The sequence below is a fragment of the Amborella trichopoda genome, chromosome 2, assembly GCF_054954075.1.
Source record: "Amborella trichopoda isolate Santa Cruz 75 chromosome 2, AtrichopodaSantaCruz75HAP2 v2.0, whole genome shotgun sequence".
Classification (NCBI taxonomy): domain Eukaryota; kingdom Viridiplantae; phylum Streptophyta; class Magnoliopsida; order Amborellales; family Amborellaceae; genus Amborella; species Amborella trichopoda.
The window spans coordinates 65254275-65275493 of NC_142337.1; the positions used below are offsets into that span (position 1 = coordinate 65254275).

The following is a 21219-nucleotide window of genomic DNA, read 5'->3' on the forward strand; positions in this document are numbered from 1 at the left end:
AAATGAGACCCTCCCATCTGCGTAGATTCACAATCAGGATCCTAAGATAAAAATGTTCTGCAATAAGTGAGAATGAAACCGGAGTGCACTCTAGTGGATCCAAACAGCAAGGAGAAACTAGTTGGATACAGCAAAGCTCCATAAATTGCCAGCGAGGAGAAACTAGTTGGATACAGCAAAGCTCCATAAATTGGTGTACTCCACCAAAATTTGAACTTCAAGTCAAGGTGGTTGAGGAGGGAAGTGTAGGGTTACAGCCCTTTGAATCTCAGTTACATATCTAGTACGGGAATCTCTGGTGGAGCAGGAAGAGCCAATCTTCAACAAGACGGTGCTTGAAGGAATGATCTGGCCAATTGAAGAGGAAGGAGAAGGGGAAGTGACAAGGAATCCCAACAAGAGGGACGAGGACAACAAGATGAAGATGGAGAAGCAGATGATTCCTTTGATGCTAATAAAAAAGATGGTGATGATTAATCCACAGGCTGCAGAGGCAAGCAAGAGGAATGCAGAACATGGTATTAAAAGTAAAAAAGAGGCTTCAACTGGCCTTGGAGGCTTTTAGATTAGGGGCTAGACAACACAGACATTTGAGGGCCTCCAGCAAGACAGACAGGATGATTAGGAGATCATCCATGACATCCATATTGGTTGTACTATAGTTTGGGATCAGAGTACCGCTTTGTTTTTTTTTGGGGGGGGGGGGGGGGAGGGGGTTGTTTGTGCGTCTCTCTATGAATCTAGCAGGTTTTATGTTCGACTTTGTCAAAGTGAGTCTAGTAGTATATTTGTCTATTTGGTTCAATGTCCTTTGAATGTGCAGTAGAATCATGTTAACATTATAATTTCATCGAGCGTATGACAAACATGACAAATTATAATTTCATTTTCCTATTTTCCCCTTTCTTCTTTTTTTGGACTCTTTAGGTTATTGTTTTCAACTCCTTGGCTTTTGAATCTATTCCTCAACAATCCAAGGATCCCCATTACGATCAGCTCTTTTGTGCAAAAAAAATGAGTTGAGAGCCTATATTCATTCACTTGTACGCTGTTCACTTACTGGGAGAAAGGATGTGAGATTCTTCAACTTTGAGATAGGGATAGCACCAGAATCGGTTATAATCGCTGTTCAATTAGGAGAAGTTAAAATTTCAAAAGGATAAAACAAAAAAGACGCCATCCCAAAGTCAAACGTCAAACCAAATGCCTTGACATCAGATTATTACAAACATGTCGACCTAGTGAAACGTTCATATTGTTGTGTAAAAGAAAAAATGCAGAGTCCAAAAACGTATCCAAAATCCACACGGAGTTCTTGACTAAATGAAATATGAACACAAGAAGCTTTGGAACACCTCATTGCTCTTTAAAAGCATGATATTTGATCCATCATCTATCACATACTCAGCATGCGTATATAGGACATAGCATGATTGCATGCACACACATACAATTACACACATACACAAACAAACAAAAACAAAAAAAGTAAATACACATGAAAATCTTGGTCACATATTTCAATTCCTTGCAAAAATCATCACATATTTTCTGAGTATGATCATATGTTTTTTTATGTGATCATCGCATACCAATGAAACTAAAGTTGAAGCTCTATAGGACGAATGTTAAGATTAGCCGTGCTCTATGGTACAGAATATTGGGGGCGCTCAACATACTCATAGAATGAGTGTAGCGGACATAAAGATGTTGAGATGAATGAGTGTCAAGACAAGAAAAGATAGGATTCAGAATGAATACATCCAAAGAAACTTAGGGGTGGCTCCAATAGACAATAAAGTAAGGGAAAGTAGACTTAGGTGGATTGGCCATGTACAACATCGACCTAGAACAATACCATTTAGGAGCAATTTGGTTCAAATGGAAGGCTCTAAAAGAACAAGAGAAAGGCTTAAAAGGATATGGATACAAGTAATAAAAATAAATATGGTGAACCATGGCCTGACTAAGAGTATGGCCCTTGATAGAGCATAATGGCATAACAGGATTCGTGTAGCCGCCTTCAAATAATTGGGATAAAGTTTAGATGATGCTCATCTCCAATCTAGGCTCCCACAACACAAACAGGATTACAAGGACTTGTATAGAACAACTTCCAGTACAATGAAATACATTAATTAAGATGACAAACAATTTCAAATGTCGTTGAACTATCACCAACTCATAGTACACATATATACTTACATCGACAAAGTAAAAACACTTAGAGGAAATTGCATTGACTACTTCAAATACTTCTTAGTTATCTTCACATTTTTTATCTAAAATACTATTGCAACAAAATTACATTCCTAGAAACACAAATTAACTAACATCATTCTAAAAACTTGCAACTCACAGTATCATCAAGTAGATAAACAACTATTACTGCAACGAAAAATATCAAAATACATCATTAGATCGATGTGAAATAATTACATCATGAACATGTAAAAATCATGACCATTCACTCCCAAACATACCTTATTTGCAATTTCAACAAATAGATATTCATCACTAAATGGTGCCATGTGTATCCTACAAGAGCAACCAATATAACATGTCAAACTCATTTCTCGTCTTAGTCTTAAGTCATATATGGCACAGTAAATTAGAATAATTTTTACATAAGGCCATCAACCTGTAATGGAGTAATTAGCCTCCAAGACAAAATCAAGGCTCTCATTTAAAATAAAGAACAAACAAAAAGATGCAGCTTACTACAATCAACAACAAGATGAAGACATCAAACTAACTACAAAAGAGCAATTCCCCATAAATTTAAAGTACCACAATTTCAAGTCGCAAAAACTGACATGTTGACCAAGCAAGCCAACTCGTCCTAGCAGACTAGAGGACTGCCTAGAGCCCTTTGGCCAATAATACAAGGCCTTCACAATCTTATACATCATAGATACTCCCTCTTAAAAAAACTAAGAAAAAAGAGGGGTTGTTGCGCCATGCACATATCATAGAAACACTACATTCAACAAAAAAGAGAGTGGCCATTACATGCCTATAACAGAACAATATATGCAAGGAAAGCATAACCTGAAATTGCACAATACAACAAATTAATCTCTACACAGAAAAGAATGTCCCACAGCATGCTCATTTTCACCAATAGCAATCAGCAAATATGACATACATAAATGGTTTAAAAGGTTTTTACATGTCTCTCCCACAAATTGAAAAATAACACAATAATGGGCCTCAAACATACGACGTACGAAAGCACTAATTTACATGGTTAAATAAATTTATTCGAAGGAAGAATTAGAAAAGGGAATAGAAAAGTTCTAAAGAATAGATAGCTAAACAGAAACTATTTATTTTGTTGTTACAACCAGAAAAAATATTACACTAAAAACTTACATTCATAGAACACCAAATCTGACATTGCTTAAGGAAAACTTAAAGAGTCAACAAATGCTCCACCATGGCTCACATTACCTGCCAATTGTGGGAAACATTTTCCCATGAGGAACAAGAAATCGATCGCGTGCAATTACGTACGTTTCCAACATTCTCTCATTTACCAATAAAGTGCCTGTAGAATTCCAACAAATGAGAAACTCGAAAGTATATGCAACAAGAAAAATATTCGTTGAAAAAGGCCTAAAGTGAATTGATAGAGATAAGTATAGAAAGCCAATAAAGATTAGTTGCTAGTAAAATCAAATACCCAATAAGATCACATGTCTATATAGATATCAAAGATAATATGGTAGAAGCACAACAAATTGTAAAGTAAGATCGTGGATTTCCAAATCCATGAAAATATTTTTGAGAAAAGGTGACTAGAATTGTATTACTGAGTAATTAAAATGTACACAAAATGGGACCCTCTTAAAGGGGACCCTATACATCCCCGCAGGGTATAAAACAAGACCAAAAGCAAAATTACAACTCCAAGGAGGGATGTGGCAGGTCTAACAAAATCTAAACCCCCACCCCCCTGGGGAATTAGAGTAGGCTCCCTCTTTAGCAAGATAATCTGCATTGATGTTGGTCTCCCGAAATATATGGCACCACGAGATTCTGATATCTCGTGACCAATAGGATATTTCATCAAATATGTCATCTAGGCGCCATGGGCAGGGAGAGGAACCTGATGCCCAAGCTATGACATTCTTAGAGTCCCCTTCCACCACAAGGGTGTGATGCCAGATTTGAGACCGCGAGGCCAATGAGGCAGGAAAATGCAAGCAAGGTCTGTCCTTCGGATGAACGATAGAGCCCACCTACTCCAGAGGGGCTGGGGTTCCCAAGGGAGCAGGCATCAAAGTTGAGCTTGATGGAGCCTACTTCGGGTGGTCTCCAAAGAGAAGATCTTGAGATAGTTGGCTTTGCCCCCTAAAGTAAGTTGTGCCAATTCCTATAAAAATTAGTTAAGGGGATGCTTTTAAACAAGCTATGGTTCATGGCTCAAAAGGCCACTAAATTCCTGACTTTGTCAGCCAAAGCCCCAACCGAACATCTCTCTCCTCTGAAGATCTTATGGTTCCTTTCAAATTCATGAAAATATTACATTCATAACACACATTGTGAAATAAAATATATATATTGACTAACCTGAAGCCATGTAAAGTGAGTCTCATTTTGCACATATGAATTTTTCATGCATAAATGAGAATAGACATCTACCAATCACTCAAAAACATAGCAGGGTGATGGAATCAATTTAGTGCAAACATCCTCATCAATCAACTATTGCACACCATACTATGTTCTGTGTGAATCAATTTCTGGATCGTTTGAGAAGGTCACGAAAAATCATAATTTGCATACCCATGGGCTCAGAAATCAAAATATCAGCTTTCTCAGGTAAATCCACTTCCTCAATTTTGCCCTTTATCACCTGCAATCACAGGAAGACAATGGAAAATTTAAATTAGGACCATGTTCCACAATCCAAACTAAGATTCCACGAGGAAACTATAACGCTATGCTAAAATGCAAGCGCAATGGAAAACCACAGTCAATAGGGACTGTCGCCATGTGATGGAATGATGGTCAGTGGTAGCAAGTGGGACCAACCAGAATAAGACATAACCCCAATGGCACCCCCACCCTCTCTCCAACAACGCCCATCATTTCATTGGACATCAATGAATGCAGTAGACTATGGTTTTCCACTGGGCACATCATTATAGCTTTCACAATTATAGAAGCAAAATCAGACCGTTATCCGTTGTCCTAACAAAGGATTTCCAGCTATAAGTTTACGGGCATATTCTGCCATGTCAGATGCCTCCACGGCATATACATGCTTTGCACCAGCCTACATAAGAGGAGGATCATAAAAATTAAACGTAAGCCTCATTGATGAAGATATGTGAACTTCAAATAACATTGCATAGTCAAAATGCATGCCTGAGCTGCAAACAAAGAGAGAATACCGCTACCAGCACCAACATCAACTACCACACGACCAAGAAAGTCTATTCGATTTTCGATGACTGCGGCAAAGTATGTTCCTGAGACACAATTGATATAAGCATGAAAACAGATGGCCAATTAAGACAATCAAGAGTGCAATAGACACAGATAGATGTCATCAAGTTTATAAACAGGGAGAAGAACAGTAAAAAGAGGAATCTCAATTCAAAGCAGTCATATAACCTGTCCTCACATAATCCTGTAGCATGTTTTGCTGATGCAGCAGCTGTCCATAGTAATGGAAATACATTTTAGCAGAAGCTGCCTCTATTTTGTCATCAAATTTGCTCATTGGAGCCAAAACTGATCCATTTTCCAACCGCTTTCCTGAATAATGAATGCATCGCAACTGATATTTCAAAAGCTTGAAATGAATCTGAAAACTCCCTATATTGAACCAAATTTCTTAGCATCACGCGGTCCATGTATCAAGAAGACTAATTAGATGAAAGTGACAAGTTTTAGTAATTTCAAATGCTGTCCAAGTATCATGCAAGATTAATTAGGTGATAAAATTGACAAGTTCTAGTAATTTCAAATGCTGTCCAAGTACTAAAACATGACAATGATGATTATTACTGATATATGGTAAAATCTGCAGATTGGCTTGCTGTCTGAAGTGAAAAATATTTATTCTAGGGAAGACCAAATGAAATCAACAAATACAAGGAATCTCAAAGGCCATGCAATATATGTAAAAATAAACAATTAAAAAATGGCTTTGTAGATGTAATTCTTTAGGACCTAACAGTGTAAAGAGTATGTGTAGTTTTTTAATAGAAGGCATAGGTGTATCATTCCCATATACCAGTTGCTTCCTTTTTTGGTAATATTCACCTGACATATCAATCCCATATGGCAGTTACTTTAATTTGGGTAATAGTCATATATATTCAGCAAACCATTTACCGAATACAAGAGACAAATGTCAATTGGACCCATAATCTTTTGATTCCTAATCTTCCATTATAGCACCCATGCTAGAGATAAGATTCCATGGTTGAAGGGGGGATAAACACCCTAAAACGCTAAACATGACAAACAAAACAACTAGGAATGACTTAAGAAATATCAATTAACTCCAGTGCACAGGCTACAAACCACAGTTATCAGGATTGGACCGGACTGGTGGTCCGATTGGCAGAACTGGCGACTTGAGCCTTATCTGATTCCAATCCAATGAAAGCCTTGAACCAAGATTGACAAAGAACCGATCAAAACCGGTATTTGACTGATAAAAACAGTTCGATCGGCCAGTTTTGCCGGTTCTCTTGGACTACCCAGTTTTGGGGAAGTTTATATTTACTTCTTCGTTTGGCTCTTTTTTTACATTATTTTTTCTTTCTATCTATTTTTATTTTATTTTGATTGGATTATATCTTTTTTTGCAAATATTGTACCAACAGTATCGCAATATTCATAATCAAATTGTGAACCTAATTGGATTTCCAATCCTTTAAATGAATTTTCTCCTTCTTTCTATGTTTTTCATTTTCATTGGATTGAACTTCCAAAAATCGTAACAAAAATATCTCAACATTCATACCAACAAATCATGACCTTAATTGTTAAAAGGAAACCCTATCTTGGTTTCCTTTTTTATAGAAAACCTCAAATTTATTCAAAAATTTTCAAGGTTTTGTTGTTCTTCCTATATTCTTGTGTTTATTCTTCTATTTATATTTTTACCTTTTCTAAAAAAAAAAATCTTTCCATTCATTGTATATTTCAGGTCTAGCATCAATAATGCCATAAGTTGCCTATTTGTGCGGGTCCTTCGTCGCCTAAAACATTTATCTGTATTGCATGTTATTAATGTAGAATACAGAACCATACGTGTGCAAAATTGGCTCATGATGCTTGCATTTTTCCTTATTTTTATTTATTTTTTAAGTATAATTAATTTTCTGATTTTTTATATTTTGAAAAATGGTCTGACCAATGTGACTGCCGGTTGGACTGGTTTTGACTGAACCAGCCCTTGTGCCGGTTTAAGCACCAGTCTAGCCTTGATAACACTATACAAACTAAACATTCTCTTGTGATGAAGGCTCTAATGAACATCCACATGAGGACACCTTTGTCGATTCAGCAGGATTCCAGATCACTCAGGTAAGAGAGTATATGGGAGACATGTTGCATGCGATGCACCTGCATATGATGCTAACATGGATGACATTTTTATGCTTTAACAGCCCATGGAACAAAGGAGAGGAAGGGGATGCACTGAGGCAACTTTAGAAGCTGCAGAGGCAGCAAAAGTAAGGGCAGGGGCAATAAAGAATTTAAGAACCTAACTTGTAACATAAAATATCACAAAGTAGACTCTCTGACCAAAAACAGGAAGGTAGAAGCCTACCGGTTCAGCAAGGCAAACCAATCTAACCAAGTTCCGTGATGATTATTTCAAGGAACACAAGGGGTTCAAGTGACCGTAATAAAAAAGAGAGTAGCTAATTGCTTTGTGGGAAAGACAAAACTTGAGGTTCTTATGTAATAGAGACCATGATGGAGTCAGATCTAAGAGAGGAGAGGACTGTTTGAGGGAGGCACTCAGCCCATTGGCAGGTTATTCCAGCCTTAGGGGGTATGCAGGTGATATGGGACTTCTCGATACTAAAATTCCTAGGTTATAGCAAAGAAAATCACTCGATATCAATAGTCTTTGAAAGGCCAGGTATAGGATTTATGTGGTTGTGTAGAGCCGTTTATCAACCGAACAGGGGTATGAGAGAGAAGATTTTTTGGCAGAATTGGATAGAGATCTTTTCATAGTCTGCCCAGTGTCGACAAGGCAATTTCAATGTATTAAGATGGGCCCATTGTAAGAGCACAAAAGGGAAGAGAACTGCGAGCATGGATGGAATTGAAAGATTCATTAGCAGTCATGATCAATTAGAGATGCCCTTCATTGGCAACAGATATAACTGATCAATCACAGTTCATCCGACTCAATATTTTCCAGGTCGGATCATTTTGTGGTAATCCAGAGCGGGAAGCTCACTTTCCCAAATCAAATTACTATGCTCTACTGAAACCCACGTCCAAAATCTCCCATCATACTTAATATGAACTTAAACACAGGTGCCCAGGGCCTTTAGAATTTAAATTGATGTGGCTTCAATATAGGAGCTTGCCAAAGTCCTTTAAGCACCTCTTTAAAGTGGAAGGGTGGGTGGGATATAAGATCTGTAAGAAGTTGTAGCCACCAAAATACAAGATTAAAGAACAGAATAAACACTGGCAACTTGTAGACCAATTATCAATGCACCATAAAAAAAAATTTGAAATTTTTGATAGACTTGAGGAGGAGAGAGGACTCATGGCTGAGGGGAGCAAATTAAGTAGGTATGAAAGTGGCAGTAGAGAACTATCGACGTTTGGAATAGAGTTCTCTCAGAGAGTTCAACATTGGACAGAGGTCTAGATTCTTCTATGGTTTCTAAGGGCCTGAATTTTGGAAGTTAAAGAATGGAATAGGCCCTTAACAATTCCAGGCAAGGTTTTGCTCCAAAGCTTGAGGGAGGCTTTGAGATTGGAGTTTCTTGGAGAGCCTAAAACCTGAACAACCAAGCCAGAAAGTTTGAACCTAAAAGGTCTATTTGGTGTATGCAAAGACTTGGTCAGGAGAGGTTTATGGTCAGATGTATTCTTAGCAAGGGCCATAGAGAAAGCGCCAGGAAATTGAGATTGGAACTCAGAGGAAACTAGAAATCCATCAATTTTGGTTAGGAGGGGATCAACAGCATGGGTGGACCACTTGCAGTTAGCACCATTCAAAGGGACATCGATCAATGAAATTCAATCAATGAACTCAGAATAGTCTCTCATGCTAGTAAGTATATGACCCCCTGTATTTTTTCCGTGGATCCATCTAATGACATTGTGACGTAGGAAAATTGATACAAAAACAGAAATCATAATTCAGGCCAAACACACGACACTAGTCGAAGAAACCCTAGGTTTCTTCAAGGTTTCAAAAAGTGCTTGGCGGCCAGCTTGGCACCCTGTGCTCAGCGCCTAGCTGTGAGCACACAGAACCTCGGGCGCCCTGTTTTACTTTACAGTGAGAAATGCGCCGTGGGCGCCGCATGCCCTCTCTTGTTGATATTCTCTATTCTCATTTTCCTATGGGTTGTTGCTCTAAGTAAGATGGGATTTCCTATGATTACGAAAATATCAGCCAATTTTCTGAGTTATCAAGATCAATTAAACATCATATTCATCCCTTAAGCCAGGTTCAAAAATTGGAAATAAGGGAACATCGCATGGTATGAATTGGCATTAGCTGAAAAAATAAGAATAAGAAAATAAAAGAGAAAGGTGAAGTCAAAGAAAATTCTGAAATAACAGAAAATATGAGTCAATCAAAATATTCAAAAGGATTTTTTTTTTGCTTTAATGATAGTGTTTTCACAATAACAGCCATTGAAAAATGACAGCTTTGTTCAAAAAAAGGGTGCAAGACCTAAACACCCACCTAGGCTGCCCAGGCGGGCACCCATGTACTGATGCCAAGGGAGGGCTGTCCAGGGCTGGGTGTGTGCTCTAGGATCTGCTCGACTGGGCGGACCATTTTTTGAACCAATGGGCTTCAAAACCCTACCTAGGGCTTCAAAACCCTAGAGATTTTCCTTCTTTTTCTCTAAAATAAATCACATGAATCTCCCCATAGGGATTCACACACCTCTCTTTTATTCGATACTACAACTACGAAGTCAATAATGCCCCTAACTAAAAGTAAAATGATAATTCTATGCCTAATAAAAGAAAAATTTCCATAAACACGCTAAGTACTTTTCTAAACAACTCTTAAATATCTTTCATAAAAATAAAAATAAAAATAAAACTAGAATCCACAAAAAAATTAAAAAAAAATAATCTCTAGCATTAAAATTGAAGAATACATCCTTTCAAATTGAATAAAAATTAAAAAATAATAATAATTTCGTCTTGCAACAATCTCCCCTGGTTGGAGAAAACTCGTTATTGAAGTTTAAAGAAGGCTAAGATGAAGTCAAACAAATCAAAACCATCTTCTTCTTCTTCTTTGTTTGCTCAAAAATCATTTATACTAAGGAGAAACCCAATAAACGGATCCTAATATGTATACTGAGGAATGATACAAACTTATAATATTTCGTTCTCTAAACTCACATTGAAAATTGTGTAAGAAAAACTCAATTTTCTGGCCTTAGAAGCTTCCTCGGCATCCATTCCATTGCTCTCTAAATCCAAGGCTACAATTTGAAGTTATGAGTCACCCACGCTTCCCTTGCACTACTCTGATTACAATCCCTGAATCTCTTGAATGCTCCACCTCTTTGATATCCTTGAAATCTTCAAAAGTCAGATCTTGACGAGTGTCTAAGTGTCGACATGTGCCTACAAGTGACACATGAGGAAAGATGGAATGTTTGTGTAACACTGGGTCTGGTCCCTCTTCTTTAGGCTAACAAGCATACATCAAAAATGGTCCAAGACTATTATTAGAAGTGGCTCCAATAATGTGATCACCTAAGTTCAGAGATGGGGAGCACACCCAGGTCCCTCCCTAAAGTGTTTGGAGGGATCCAACGTGGAGGCTGATGTATTCACCAGAGATAGGGTGTCCATGACTAAGCTTGCATTGAATTTTTTTAAATGATTGGAAGCCTTTTGTAAGTAGAGTTTTAATGTACATAGACCCATTTTGTTAAAAAGGATACATAGATTTACATCAATTTTGTGATGATGAAATTCAGTTATTGTCGAAAATATAAAAAGGTGTGAGATACCTCTAATAGAATTTGTCACTACTTTTCCACCTAGAGTTAGTAACTAAGCCAAAATAAAGAGTGGTTGATGCATGAGCTGAAAGAAAATTTTACAGGCAATTAGGGGAGGATCAAAAAAATCAACGAATAAGAAACATTAAGTGCATCAAAAGCTAATAGCTTAAAGGGAAATCATCAGACAGGAGGTACAAAGATGGTTTAGGATTGCCAATATAACGAGTAAAAAATACCAGATCCATTGGACCCTGATCCACTCTTCCATAGTTTGAATGCAGAATGAAAGGCATTGCTTTCATCTTCAGTTTGAAATCCAAGAGTAATTGCATGCGAATAGTCTCTCTGACTCTGAAGGGAAGAAAAAAGGAAAAAAGGAAGCATGAAACTCTTTTAATTCGAACTGGTAAATGGAAGAGCATCTCAAAGAATGTAAGTCACACATCAGTGTAGCTCTCATCATTGTCATAGAAACGTAACTTTATCTATCATAGATGGATAACAATGAAAATGGGCAGCAGCAGTCAACTATTTCTTTAAAAAATAAAAAATAATAATGAATAGGGGCATCAACAAGCCAAGACAACTTGCAAGCCAGCTAGGTTCAGCTCAGCATGTAATGAGTCAAGCTTGAACAATATTTTCCGACTAAAACAAGTCGACCCAGACAGCTTCGTTTATTATCAAGCCAGGATCAAGTTGGAGCATGCTTGACTTGAGCTTGTTTAATATATCACACATATATTAATAGTAATGATTCCATATATAAATGTGTGTGTGTGTGTACACATGTATGTATGTATGGATTCCCTGTTGTATGTCAATGGGCTGAAGGAACAGTGGACACCCACGGCCCAAATTTAATCTCGGCAAAGCAGATGGGCACAAATTGCTCTTGTTTTTTATTTTTATTTTTTTCCACAAATCTTATTTACGAGGAATTTGGGGCGTCCAAGCTAGGGAACAACCAATAAGAATAAAAAAATAATTCAATAAAAAATTGACCAAAATACCCCCGAAAGACCCTAGCTTAATGCGTGGCACCCCAAATTACATGTGAAGAAGATTTGTAGAAAAAAAACTTCAACATGAAGAACAAAATTCAATTGTGACCATATTCAATTTATATATATATATACACACACACACAGATGTATGTATGGATTCCTTGTTGTATGCCAATGGGCTGAAGGTACAGTGTACACCCACGGCCCAAATTTAATCTTGGAAAAATGGATGAGCACAAATTGCTCTTGTTTTTTATTTTTATTTTTTTCCACAAATCTTATTTATGTGGAATTTGGGGCATCTATGCCTCAAGATAGGGAACAACCAATAAGAAAACCAATAATAATTCAATAAAAAATTAACCAAAATACCCTAGCTTAATGCATGGCACCCCAAATTTCATGAGAAGAAGATTTATAGAAAAAACTAAAAAATAAACAACAAAATTCAATTGTGGCCACATTCAATAGGGATAGTTGGGCATCCAAGGTGAGGTACGTCAGAGGACATACCTCATCTTTTTCATAATACTCGCACACACATCATCATCATCATCATAATCATCATCATCTGTGCCCTTATCTCAACACCACATTTATACATGTAAGCTTAAAAAGTACTTGTGGCCTAGAACTATGGCTCATGCTTGGCTCATCCAAAGACTTATTTGGCACTTTTTTGCATGATTTGGCTCAATTAAGGGTTTGTTCAAGGCTTAGCTTGGTTTCTTTATAAGCTTGCTGGAGTAAATAAGCCAAGCTCCAGCTTAACTCCCCATATGATCAAGCCAAACTCAAGCTTGTCCTCCAACCATCAAGCAAACCTTGAACATGTCCAAGCTCACCACATTGACATTCCTAATTAAATGAAGTGTCGAGATGCTTCATGATAGAGAATGTGTCAGAGTATTATACTCATATATATGCCTCAATCAAGCTAAAATAAATTTTCACTCGCATAATAAACAAGTCATAAAGGAAGTGCCAATAAATATGCCTGAAGTACAAACTTATGAAGGGCATGAAACACATGCATTTACCTTCGGAAACTTCTGCAGTGATAAAAAAGAGCTAACAGAATAAAAAAACTTAGACAAATAGGAAAAAGTTGGTATAGTGTCGAGGCTCTAAACAATCAAATTAGAGCCCACCTCAAAAATTTTACTAGAAGAGGGTGTTTTTATGCCCAAATATCCTCAAATTGATCATCTCAACATCAAGATGCATGAACATGAGAAAAAAAGGATTTCAAGTTTTGAAAATGGTGCTTCTTGTAATGCATTTTTGGACCGTCAATTTTCAAGATTTTCAAGTTTTCATAGATCTGCTCGATCTACGCTATTTTTGAAGCTTTAAATTTTATAATTACAGATGAAAATATATTTTAAGGCTCTCACAAAGATTTCCAGTATTGAAACCGCATTTCTCAATACTATTTGAAGGTAGGCTTTACTTTCATTGTTTAAAGCATACAAACTGCACCCAACTTCTTACCTTTCTGAGATTCATATGCATTTGGCAGTAATAATTGCATATTGATATGATGCTAAACTCAAATAGAGAAATTGAATTTGTTAATGAAATATAGAGTGCACCATCCTGTTTTGAAGCATGAATGGACATTGTAACTTTATATATCAAGAACAAATGCTATTGACCAACTTCAGTGTCTAGAGCCATAACAGTAATGATTCTTTGCTGACTTTTCCTTTTGACAACAAAATCCATCCTCACTTCTCATTATTGAAAGGAATACCTAGAGAGATGAAGTGCATCACTCATTCCAAAATAACTTGTACCACATTCATTATTCCACGATAAGTCAATAACTATGATAGCATAAAAAATGTGTCGGCCACCTCGTACTACCAATATCTCGGATAAGATAGCATCAGGCAGCACAGTCTAACAAAGTAGGTGATAGTGCGGATTATGAGATAGGATGAAGAAGGGTAGCAGATAGCAAACGCTTGGAATCCTCCAGGAAGTAACCAAAAGAAGAAACAATGCTAGTAAAAACTGTAACACAAGCAAATGGGAGAACAAAGAATCCATGCAAAATCTCGTAACGAAAATACCTAGCACAATTCAGTGATATTTAGTCAACTTAATTTAAGTGATACAATGACAAGCATATAAAGACATAGATTCATAAGGACTTCAACCATCCAACAAATAAAAAATAAGTGTCTGCATTTATTCTACTCGCAATATGCCTTTCACTAACATAGGATTTACATTCAATAAATGAATGACAGGAAAACACATGGATGTAATGGATATACCTTTTCCATTTTATTGGATTTTGAATCGTGGCTCAGCATTAAGGATCTATCAGGACCCAGCTTATAAAGCTGCAGGAATGCATTTCAATAAATCAGGAAACATCTCTAATTACACAACCACTCAAGTAGTGTGCCAGTGATCAGATGGTCCATATTGTGTGAGATGGGAAAAGTCTTAAAGCATCTAGCAACAAATGATTTTGCAAGAAAAGAGCCACTATCTGGAAGCAGCAAGATCAAATTTCATCACAACAAAATCAAACTCTAAATTGAATGTCGTGGTGCCATATCATTCTACAAACGACGCATCAAAAAGTTTTGTTTTATCAGCATTTAACCAAATCTTCAGTACTTAGATGCAATCACTGGAGAAAGCATTGTTAACGACTGATGATATCAAGAAAAAGGAGAGCTGTGCACTAATACTGGGGCACCTTCTATGGAGCATAAACCATTCCCCAATCAAGGAACTGATCAGAAACCATGGAGCATGCTTCACCAATATATGATGCCACTAACATGTCTAACAATATAGGATGCATGAAATGCAAGCAAACCGTTTTTCTCTAGGTAATAACAAATACCTTTTACTCCCACAATGATAATATAACTCACTTTGATAATTTCATGAGATAGGCATGCTTATCAACAAATTGTTATCAGTGCACACGGTAGAATTGAACTCCATTGCTAGTGCAGTGCACTGGCGAGAAAGCAGCATAGACAACTACTACCCTTTAATATAGGTCTGTTCAGAGTTCTTAGAAAAAACTCACAAAGGTTCCAATTTGATTTCTCCTATTTGATCAAAAGCCCCAATAAAGTTCTAAATTAAAAATTAATGTAAAATATCTCACAACAATTTGTAAAATAATAACTGAAACAAGAATAAATAGAATGTTCCTCCGCGAAATTCTAATCATATGTAGCCTATGCATCGATGAATATTTCTAGAATAACAAAAATAGATGGATGAGAAAAGAACAAACCAAACTCTAGGAAACATCCTAAGCCTGTTATGCTAATGGTTACTGGACATATAAACCGATGAATCTTTCCTTTCACTTATCTAAATATAAAACGGTACACCGTTTGCATAAAACAGGATAGATAACAATGCATATATATATATATATAGATACAGTAGTTCGTCATTACAATCCTGGGAAAAGAGACAAATAGCTCTGAACCTGAGGCCAAATAATGTAGAACTGACCAATAAATCACAGCCATGACTTCTTATCCAATAGAAAGAAATCACAAAAAAATACAAATAAATAAAATAAGAGTTCAAACTTGTAATGAAAAAATGAATAGAGAGTGTATGAGAAACCCATTAGAGTGAACCTGGGTATTGTCCAAATCGAACTGGATAACCATGCCATGCTCACTACTAAACCCTAGACGAGCTGCATCACCATCATAGCCAAATACTGCGGTAACATTTTCCGGACTATTCCATAGCGGCAGCTTCACAGCATTTGAATGAGAAGGCAAAGTTATAGTAATTCCTACAAACTCCTGTTTCTCACCAGAATCGACCATTATTTTTCTGCTTTATCTCCTTCACTAAAACTGTAGATAAATTAGGCAAAACTTATCAGTTTCATCTGAAACTACAGGTAAACTGGCCAATACTTCTCTGAAACTTGGACAAAATAGGAAAAACTTCTCTGCGTCCCTGAAAACGTAGCTAAAAAAAGGGTGAACTTCACTCTAAATAAAATAGGGAAAAGATAACAATAGTAGCAAAACTAGGTCTTTTTTAGGGCTAAAACAATGAGTTTATTTAAAACTTGAGGAGTTTGCAGGGATTGGGGTTTTAGCTAGGTACAAAATTTATTGAGTAAGTTTTGGAGGGAGGGTATCATACTGTAACCCTGATAAAAGTGAAGAGATTCTGAACAGAAAGAGAAAGTTCAGGGCTAGGTCACTATCAAATAATAGCGGTTCAAAATAATAGAACAAAGATGTGTGTAGTAGGGATTAATATCATAAGTGGCGGTCAGTAAGTGAAATAAGCTAGCGTTAAATGAGCTCTCTCAATTTGTGTAGGGTTAAGCATGCTGATAACCATGGCTTTTGTTGGGTGTTTAGAGGAAGCTTGGTGTTTTTGTGAGTGGAAGGGTTCTTTTTGGGGTTTTATTCTTGATGTGATGTTTGCGGTTTTAAGGCTGAGTGGCGTTTTCTTTTTGGAGTCATACTATGGTCATGTAGGTGCAATATTGTTCATCTACTCCCTCTGTCAAAAAACTTGCTAGTTAGGATTTTTTTCGGTTTGGATTATGGAATTTTGGAAACCACCTAAGAATCTCTGGATGGTTATTTTCAAATAAAAAAATGAATCTTAAGTTTTTTTTGGCACTTGGATCTCTCCCTTTATGGTTTGTATTCAATCCTGATGCATCTTTTTATATAGAGAGCTTAATTTGGGAAGATATTTAACTCAATTTAGTATAAGGATCACCATCATCATAGTTTTTTTCTAACTAATTAGGGTCGGATATATAAATTCTAGTCTGCCATTCTGATCCATCAAGGGGCATACCCTCGACGAGGTCATAAGTCGCAATATATTTTTGCATTACTTTCAATCATGTCTTTTTTGGCTTGTCCCTTCATTTTTTTATCATTCCACTTAAACCAACTCGCACTTTCTAACATGTGTTGAACTGAGTCTGTGTTACATATGGCCAACCTACCTAATTATAATTTCTCTCATCTTATCTTCTATTGGAGCCACACCTAAATACTCCTAAAATGTATTCATTTCATATTCTATCCTTTTTATTTTCCCACTCATCCATCTCAACATCATCATCTTAACTCCACTCATTCTATATGTATTTTGTTTCTTCACATTCAACATTTCTTCACATAACAGCAAAGTTGGTCTCACAATTGTCTTGTAGAACCTGCCATTCAACTTCATTGGTGTGCGACATCACATAAAACTCCAGTTGCCTATCTCCACTTCACCCACCTAGCTTTAATTCTATGAGTTTAGTATGAGGTTACATCTCCAAATTTTGAGGTTCTGCAATTACTCTTATATTAGATTTTATCCGAGGGAGTAAATGGATAGTATAAACCCACGAGGAATAAAGATGGTACCCGGGGAATATGAAGGGGGTGTGGGGGCATGACACCCTCATTCACATGATACTTTGTGGTGCTCCTCTATCACAAAAACATGGAATTGCATACTATAATATTGCTTATTTATGTTGTGTAGATGTTTTAGTTATTTTTAGTTGTCAGATGTGAAATTTAGTAGCTTAAGGTGTGTCATAAAGTTTAAAAGTTCCATTTTTTTTTTACTCTGCATATAGTCAATGGCACACCCCCGTTGACTCAATTTCACATCCAATGGCCAACAATATCATGCCCTCTTTTACCATAAGTAAATTGCCTTGTTGTAGTTTTCTAAAAAAAAACAAATTGATAAGGTTTTGATGCTGATACCTATGTAAATGGGATAATCTTCAAACAAAATGTACTTTTTTTACTAAAACTGATAGATCTTAAGTAAAATAAAACAATATTGTAATGATTTACTCTTATAGAGTTGGGATAATACAGAGGGGGCAAGCATATATATATATATATATATATCACCTTATTCAGGGGGATGGATAGATTCTATTTTTTCACCTTTGATTGTATAAAGTTTCGAAGGCATTTTGAGCCATATTTATTTTAAATTCGGGAAGTTTGATCCCTTCTTTTTGAATGATGTATTTAAGTCATTTAAAAAATTTACATTTCTTCAGTGCTGTATCATAAATTTATTAAGTTTTATATGAAAATAATTTCTTAATTATTATTTAAATTATTGAAAAAAAATTTATCTTATTTGTTTATTTTTGTCTGAGATGAAATCTTCTCGAATCCATTTTTTATCAATGATAAATTCGTCTATGCTTTGGATTGTTAATATTTCGAAATCAAATTCAAATAGGGTTGGTTCTTCAAGTTCAGTTTGGGAAGATCTGGGAGTGTTAATCTTATATATCGGATATTGGACTTGATTTAAGCTTGAATATCAATGTTCTTTTAAGCTTGAACATCGTTGTTCTGGTACATATCATTCCGTTTTTCTGATATATTTAGTAATATATCGCTCAGCTACATTTTTAACAGCTTTAAAAAATGTGTTTAGATGTTTACAATGTTGATCTATAGTTTCGAAATAGATAAGAATATCATCGATGTATACAATCATAAATTTGGTATAAGAATTAAATATGTCATTCATGATGTTTTGAAATTCAGAAGGAGCATTTTTAAACCAAAAGGCATAACATTCCATTCATAATATCCGAAGGGAACATTGAAGGCAATTTTATATCTGTCCTTTTTTATTATTTGTATTAGTTAATACCGAGATTTTAAATCAAAATTTGAGAATATGAACAGCTCCAGGGTGAGGAACTTTTTCTGATAAGTTTTTTATCAAGCAAATATTGTATTTTAGTTTTGCAAATTTCAATGAGCCTACTATTCATTTGAATAGGCCTAGCTTTTGTAGGAATTTTTTGCTCATCAAACCCTGGTTCGTAAGGAAGTTCAACAATGTGTTGTTTCCTATTCCAAAAAGCGTTAGGGACATTAGAGCATTTTTTTTTTTCGATAATAGTTTTGAAACTATTAATTTTACTTTGTATTTGAGGAGATAATATTTTTTCCCCAATGGTTTTATATTTGATTTATTCTTTAAGATGAAAGAGGAAGTTTTCCTCAGTAGAGATTTTATCTCTGATATTATTTATTTCATGAACTCTGGGTTTATCTGTGAAGGTAAACTTTACCTCATGTCCCTCTACGTTAGCCTCAATACTAGTATTATCAATTTTTATAGGGTAAAGCATATTTAGAAAAGGAGTTCCAAGAATAACCGGTTGACTTAATCATTTAATCATGATAGAAGGAAATTTGAAGCAAGCGTCGTTATTGCGAACAGCAGCATCAGAAGGCTTGTAGTTTATTATCATCTTTCTTCCATCATCGGTATTTAGAACCTGTGTAGTTTTACTAAAATATTTTGTTGGGACTAAGCCATTATTTATACAGTTTAAATCTGCTTCTGAATCAATAAGGGTTGTGGTTTGAAAAGTATATTTCTTTTTGACAACGATTTTGACGATAGTAAATCATCTTTGAGTTATGACTTTGTCCAACAAATTAATAAATTCACAGTTTTGAATTTTATCTAACATATTACATTTGGTCGAGTTTTCAGGGCATCATTTTCCAGAACCCTTGGCATAGTGTCTTCAATTTCAGGAGGTAGAAGATTATGGCTATAATCTTGGATCAAGTTACTGAATTCTTCTTCAGTATTTTCATCATTGTTACCTTATTTTTTGAAAGTAGTATCAACCATTTATAGGATTTGTACTATATTTTTAAAATTTATTAGTTCATTGGAAACTTCATTTATTTCACCTTTTAGCTCAAGAATCGAAGGTTCCCTATTAGTTTGAGTTTTGTTTTGAACTCTTTTAAGAATGTCGTGAAAACTATAATCTTCTCTTGAAGGTATGAGAGAAAGTTTAGAAGTAGTGGGTTTAGAATGTTATTTAGCCATGTTGATATATTGCATCAAGGCTTCTTTTTTAGCCTCGGGGTCACTAATTTTATCAATCAGTTATATGATAAGATTTTCTTCTTTTGTCAATGTATTTATGTTTAAACCATTCATATCAATGATGGCCTTTAAAAAATTACATTAGCAGTTATCTTCAGGAGCATTCTCGAAGTCTAAATCAAAGTCCGAGCTAGTGAAGATCAAATCCTCATCATTAATTTATCCAATTAAAATAAGGTTTATTGGACATAATATTTATCAAGGGAGAATAATTCCTATTGATAGGGCAATTGAATTTGTATCAAAATTCTCAGATACTGTTAAAGACAAAACCGAATTTCAATGATTTTCCGGTTGCTTGAATTATATCTCTGATTTTTATAAAAACCTTGCTTTAGATGCTAAGCCTTTGATTCAAAGGTTAAAAAATAACCCTCCTGCCTAGACTAATGAGCATACTATGGCAGTCAAAAAATTAAAATTGAAAGCCAAAGAACTGCGTTGCTTAGCATTATATAATCCTATAGCATTTAAAATTGTTGAAACTGACGCTTCAGAACAAGGACTAGGTGGCATACTCAAACAAAAATTTCAAAAGGAAGAACAATTGCTGCGTTTTACTTCCAAAACCTGGAATCCTGCCCAACAGAACTATTACATGGTGAAAAAAGAAATATTAGCTATCGTTCATTGTGTGACTAATTCCAGAGTGACTTACTAAACCAAAATTTTATGATTCGTACTGATTGTAAGGCACCAAAGATATTCTTGAAAAAGACGTAAAAAATCTCGTCTCAAAACAAATTTTTGCCCGATGACGAGGTATCATTTCATCGTTTGAATTTACAATTGAACCCATTAATAGTAAAAATAACCATCTCCCTGACTTTTTTACCGGATAATTTTTACAGGGAGGACAAGAAAAGGCAAAATCATCTGATGGATACAGTTCTCAGCTCAGGTAAAAGCTTGGCTCCACAAAGTCATCCAACGAATATAGTTCTTAGCTCAGGAAAAGGCCTGGCTTTACCATCAACTCCAAGAGCTTTAATAATAAAACAAGAGATTGATATATCTCCCCAACAATCCAATTTAAGCACTAATAACCCGAGTACTAATAGAAC

The 21219-nt window shown here is 35.7% G+C and overlaps 1 protein-coding gene across 7 annotated transcripts in view; it reads right to left on the reverse strand.

Annotated features, from left to right (window-relative positions):
- Positions 1-16584, reverse strand: part of LOC18430293 (putative histone-arginine methyltransferase CARM1) — a 29433-nt gene extending 12849 nt beyond the window's left edge. For 4 of the 7 annotated variants that reach the window (XR_016050182.1, XR_016050183.1, XR_016050184.1 and 1 more), the window contains exons 1-9: positions 15853-16584; positions 14506-14574; positions 11450-11564; positions 5626-5829; positions 5377-5480; positions 5186-5284; positions 4792-4861; positions 3454-3550; positions 2484-2538 (exon numbers count right to left, since the gene is read on the reverse strand). Coding sequence is in view for 2 of the 7 variants with exons in the window: in XM_088859528.1 (XP_088715654.1) it covers positions 2484-2538; positions 3454-3550; positions 4792-4861; positions 5186-5284; positions 5377-5480; positions 5626-5829; positions 11450-11564; positions 14506-14574; positions 15853-16050 (1011 nt within the window). In the remaining 5 variants the exon portion in view is untranslated. The remainder of the gene's footprint in view (positions 1-2483; positions 2539-3453; positions 3551-4791; positions 4862-5185; positions 5285-5376; positions 5481-5625; positions 5830-11449; positions 11565-14505; positions 14575-15852) is intronic. The other 3 variants (XR_016050185.1, XR_016050186.1, XM_006840452.4) reach the window with 1 other exon arrangement.
- Between the last annotated feature and the right edge of the window lie 4635 nt (positions 16585-21219).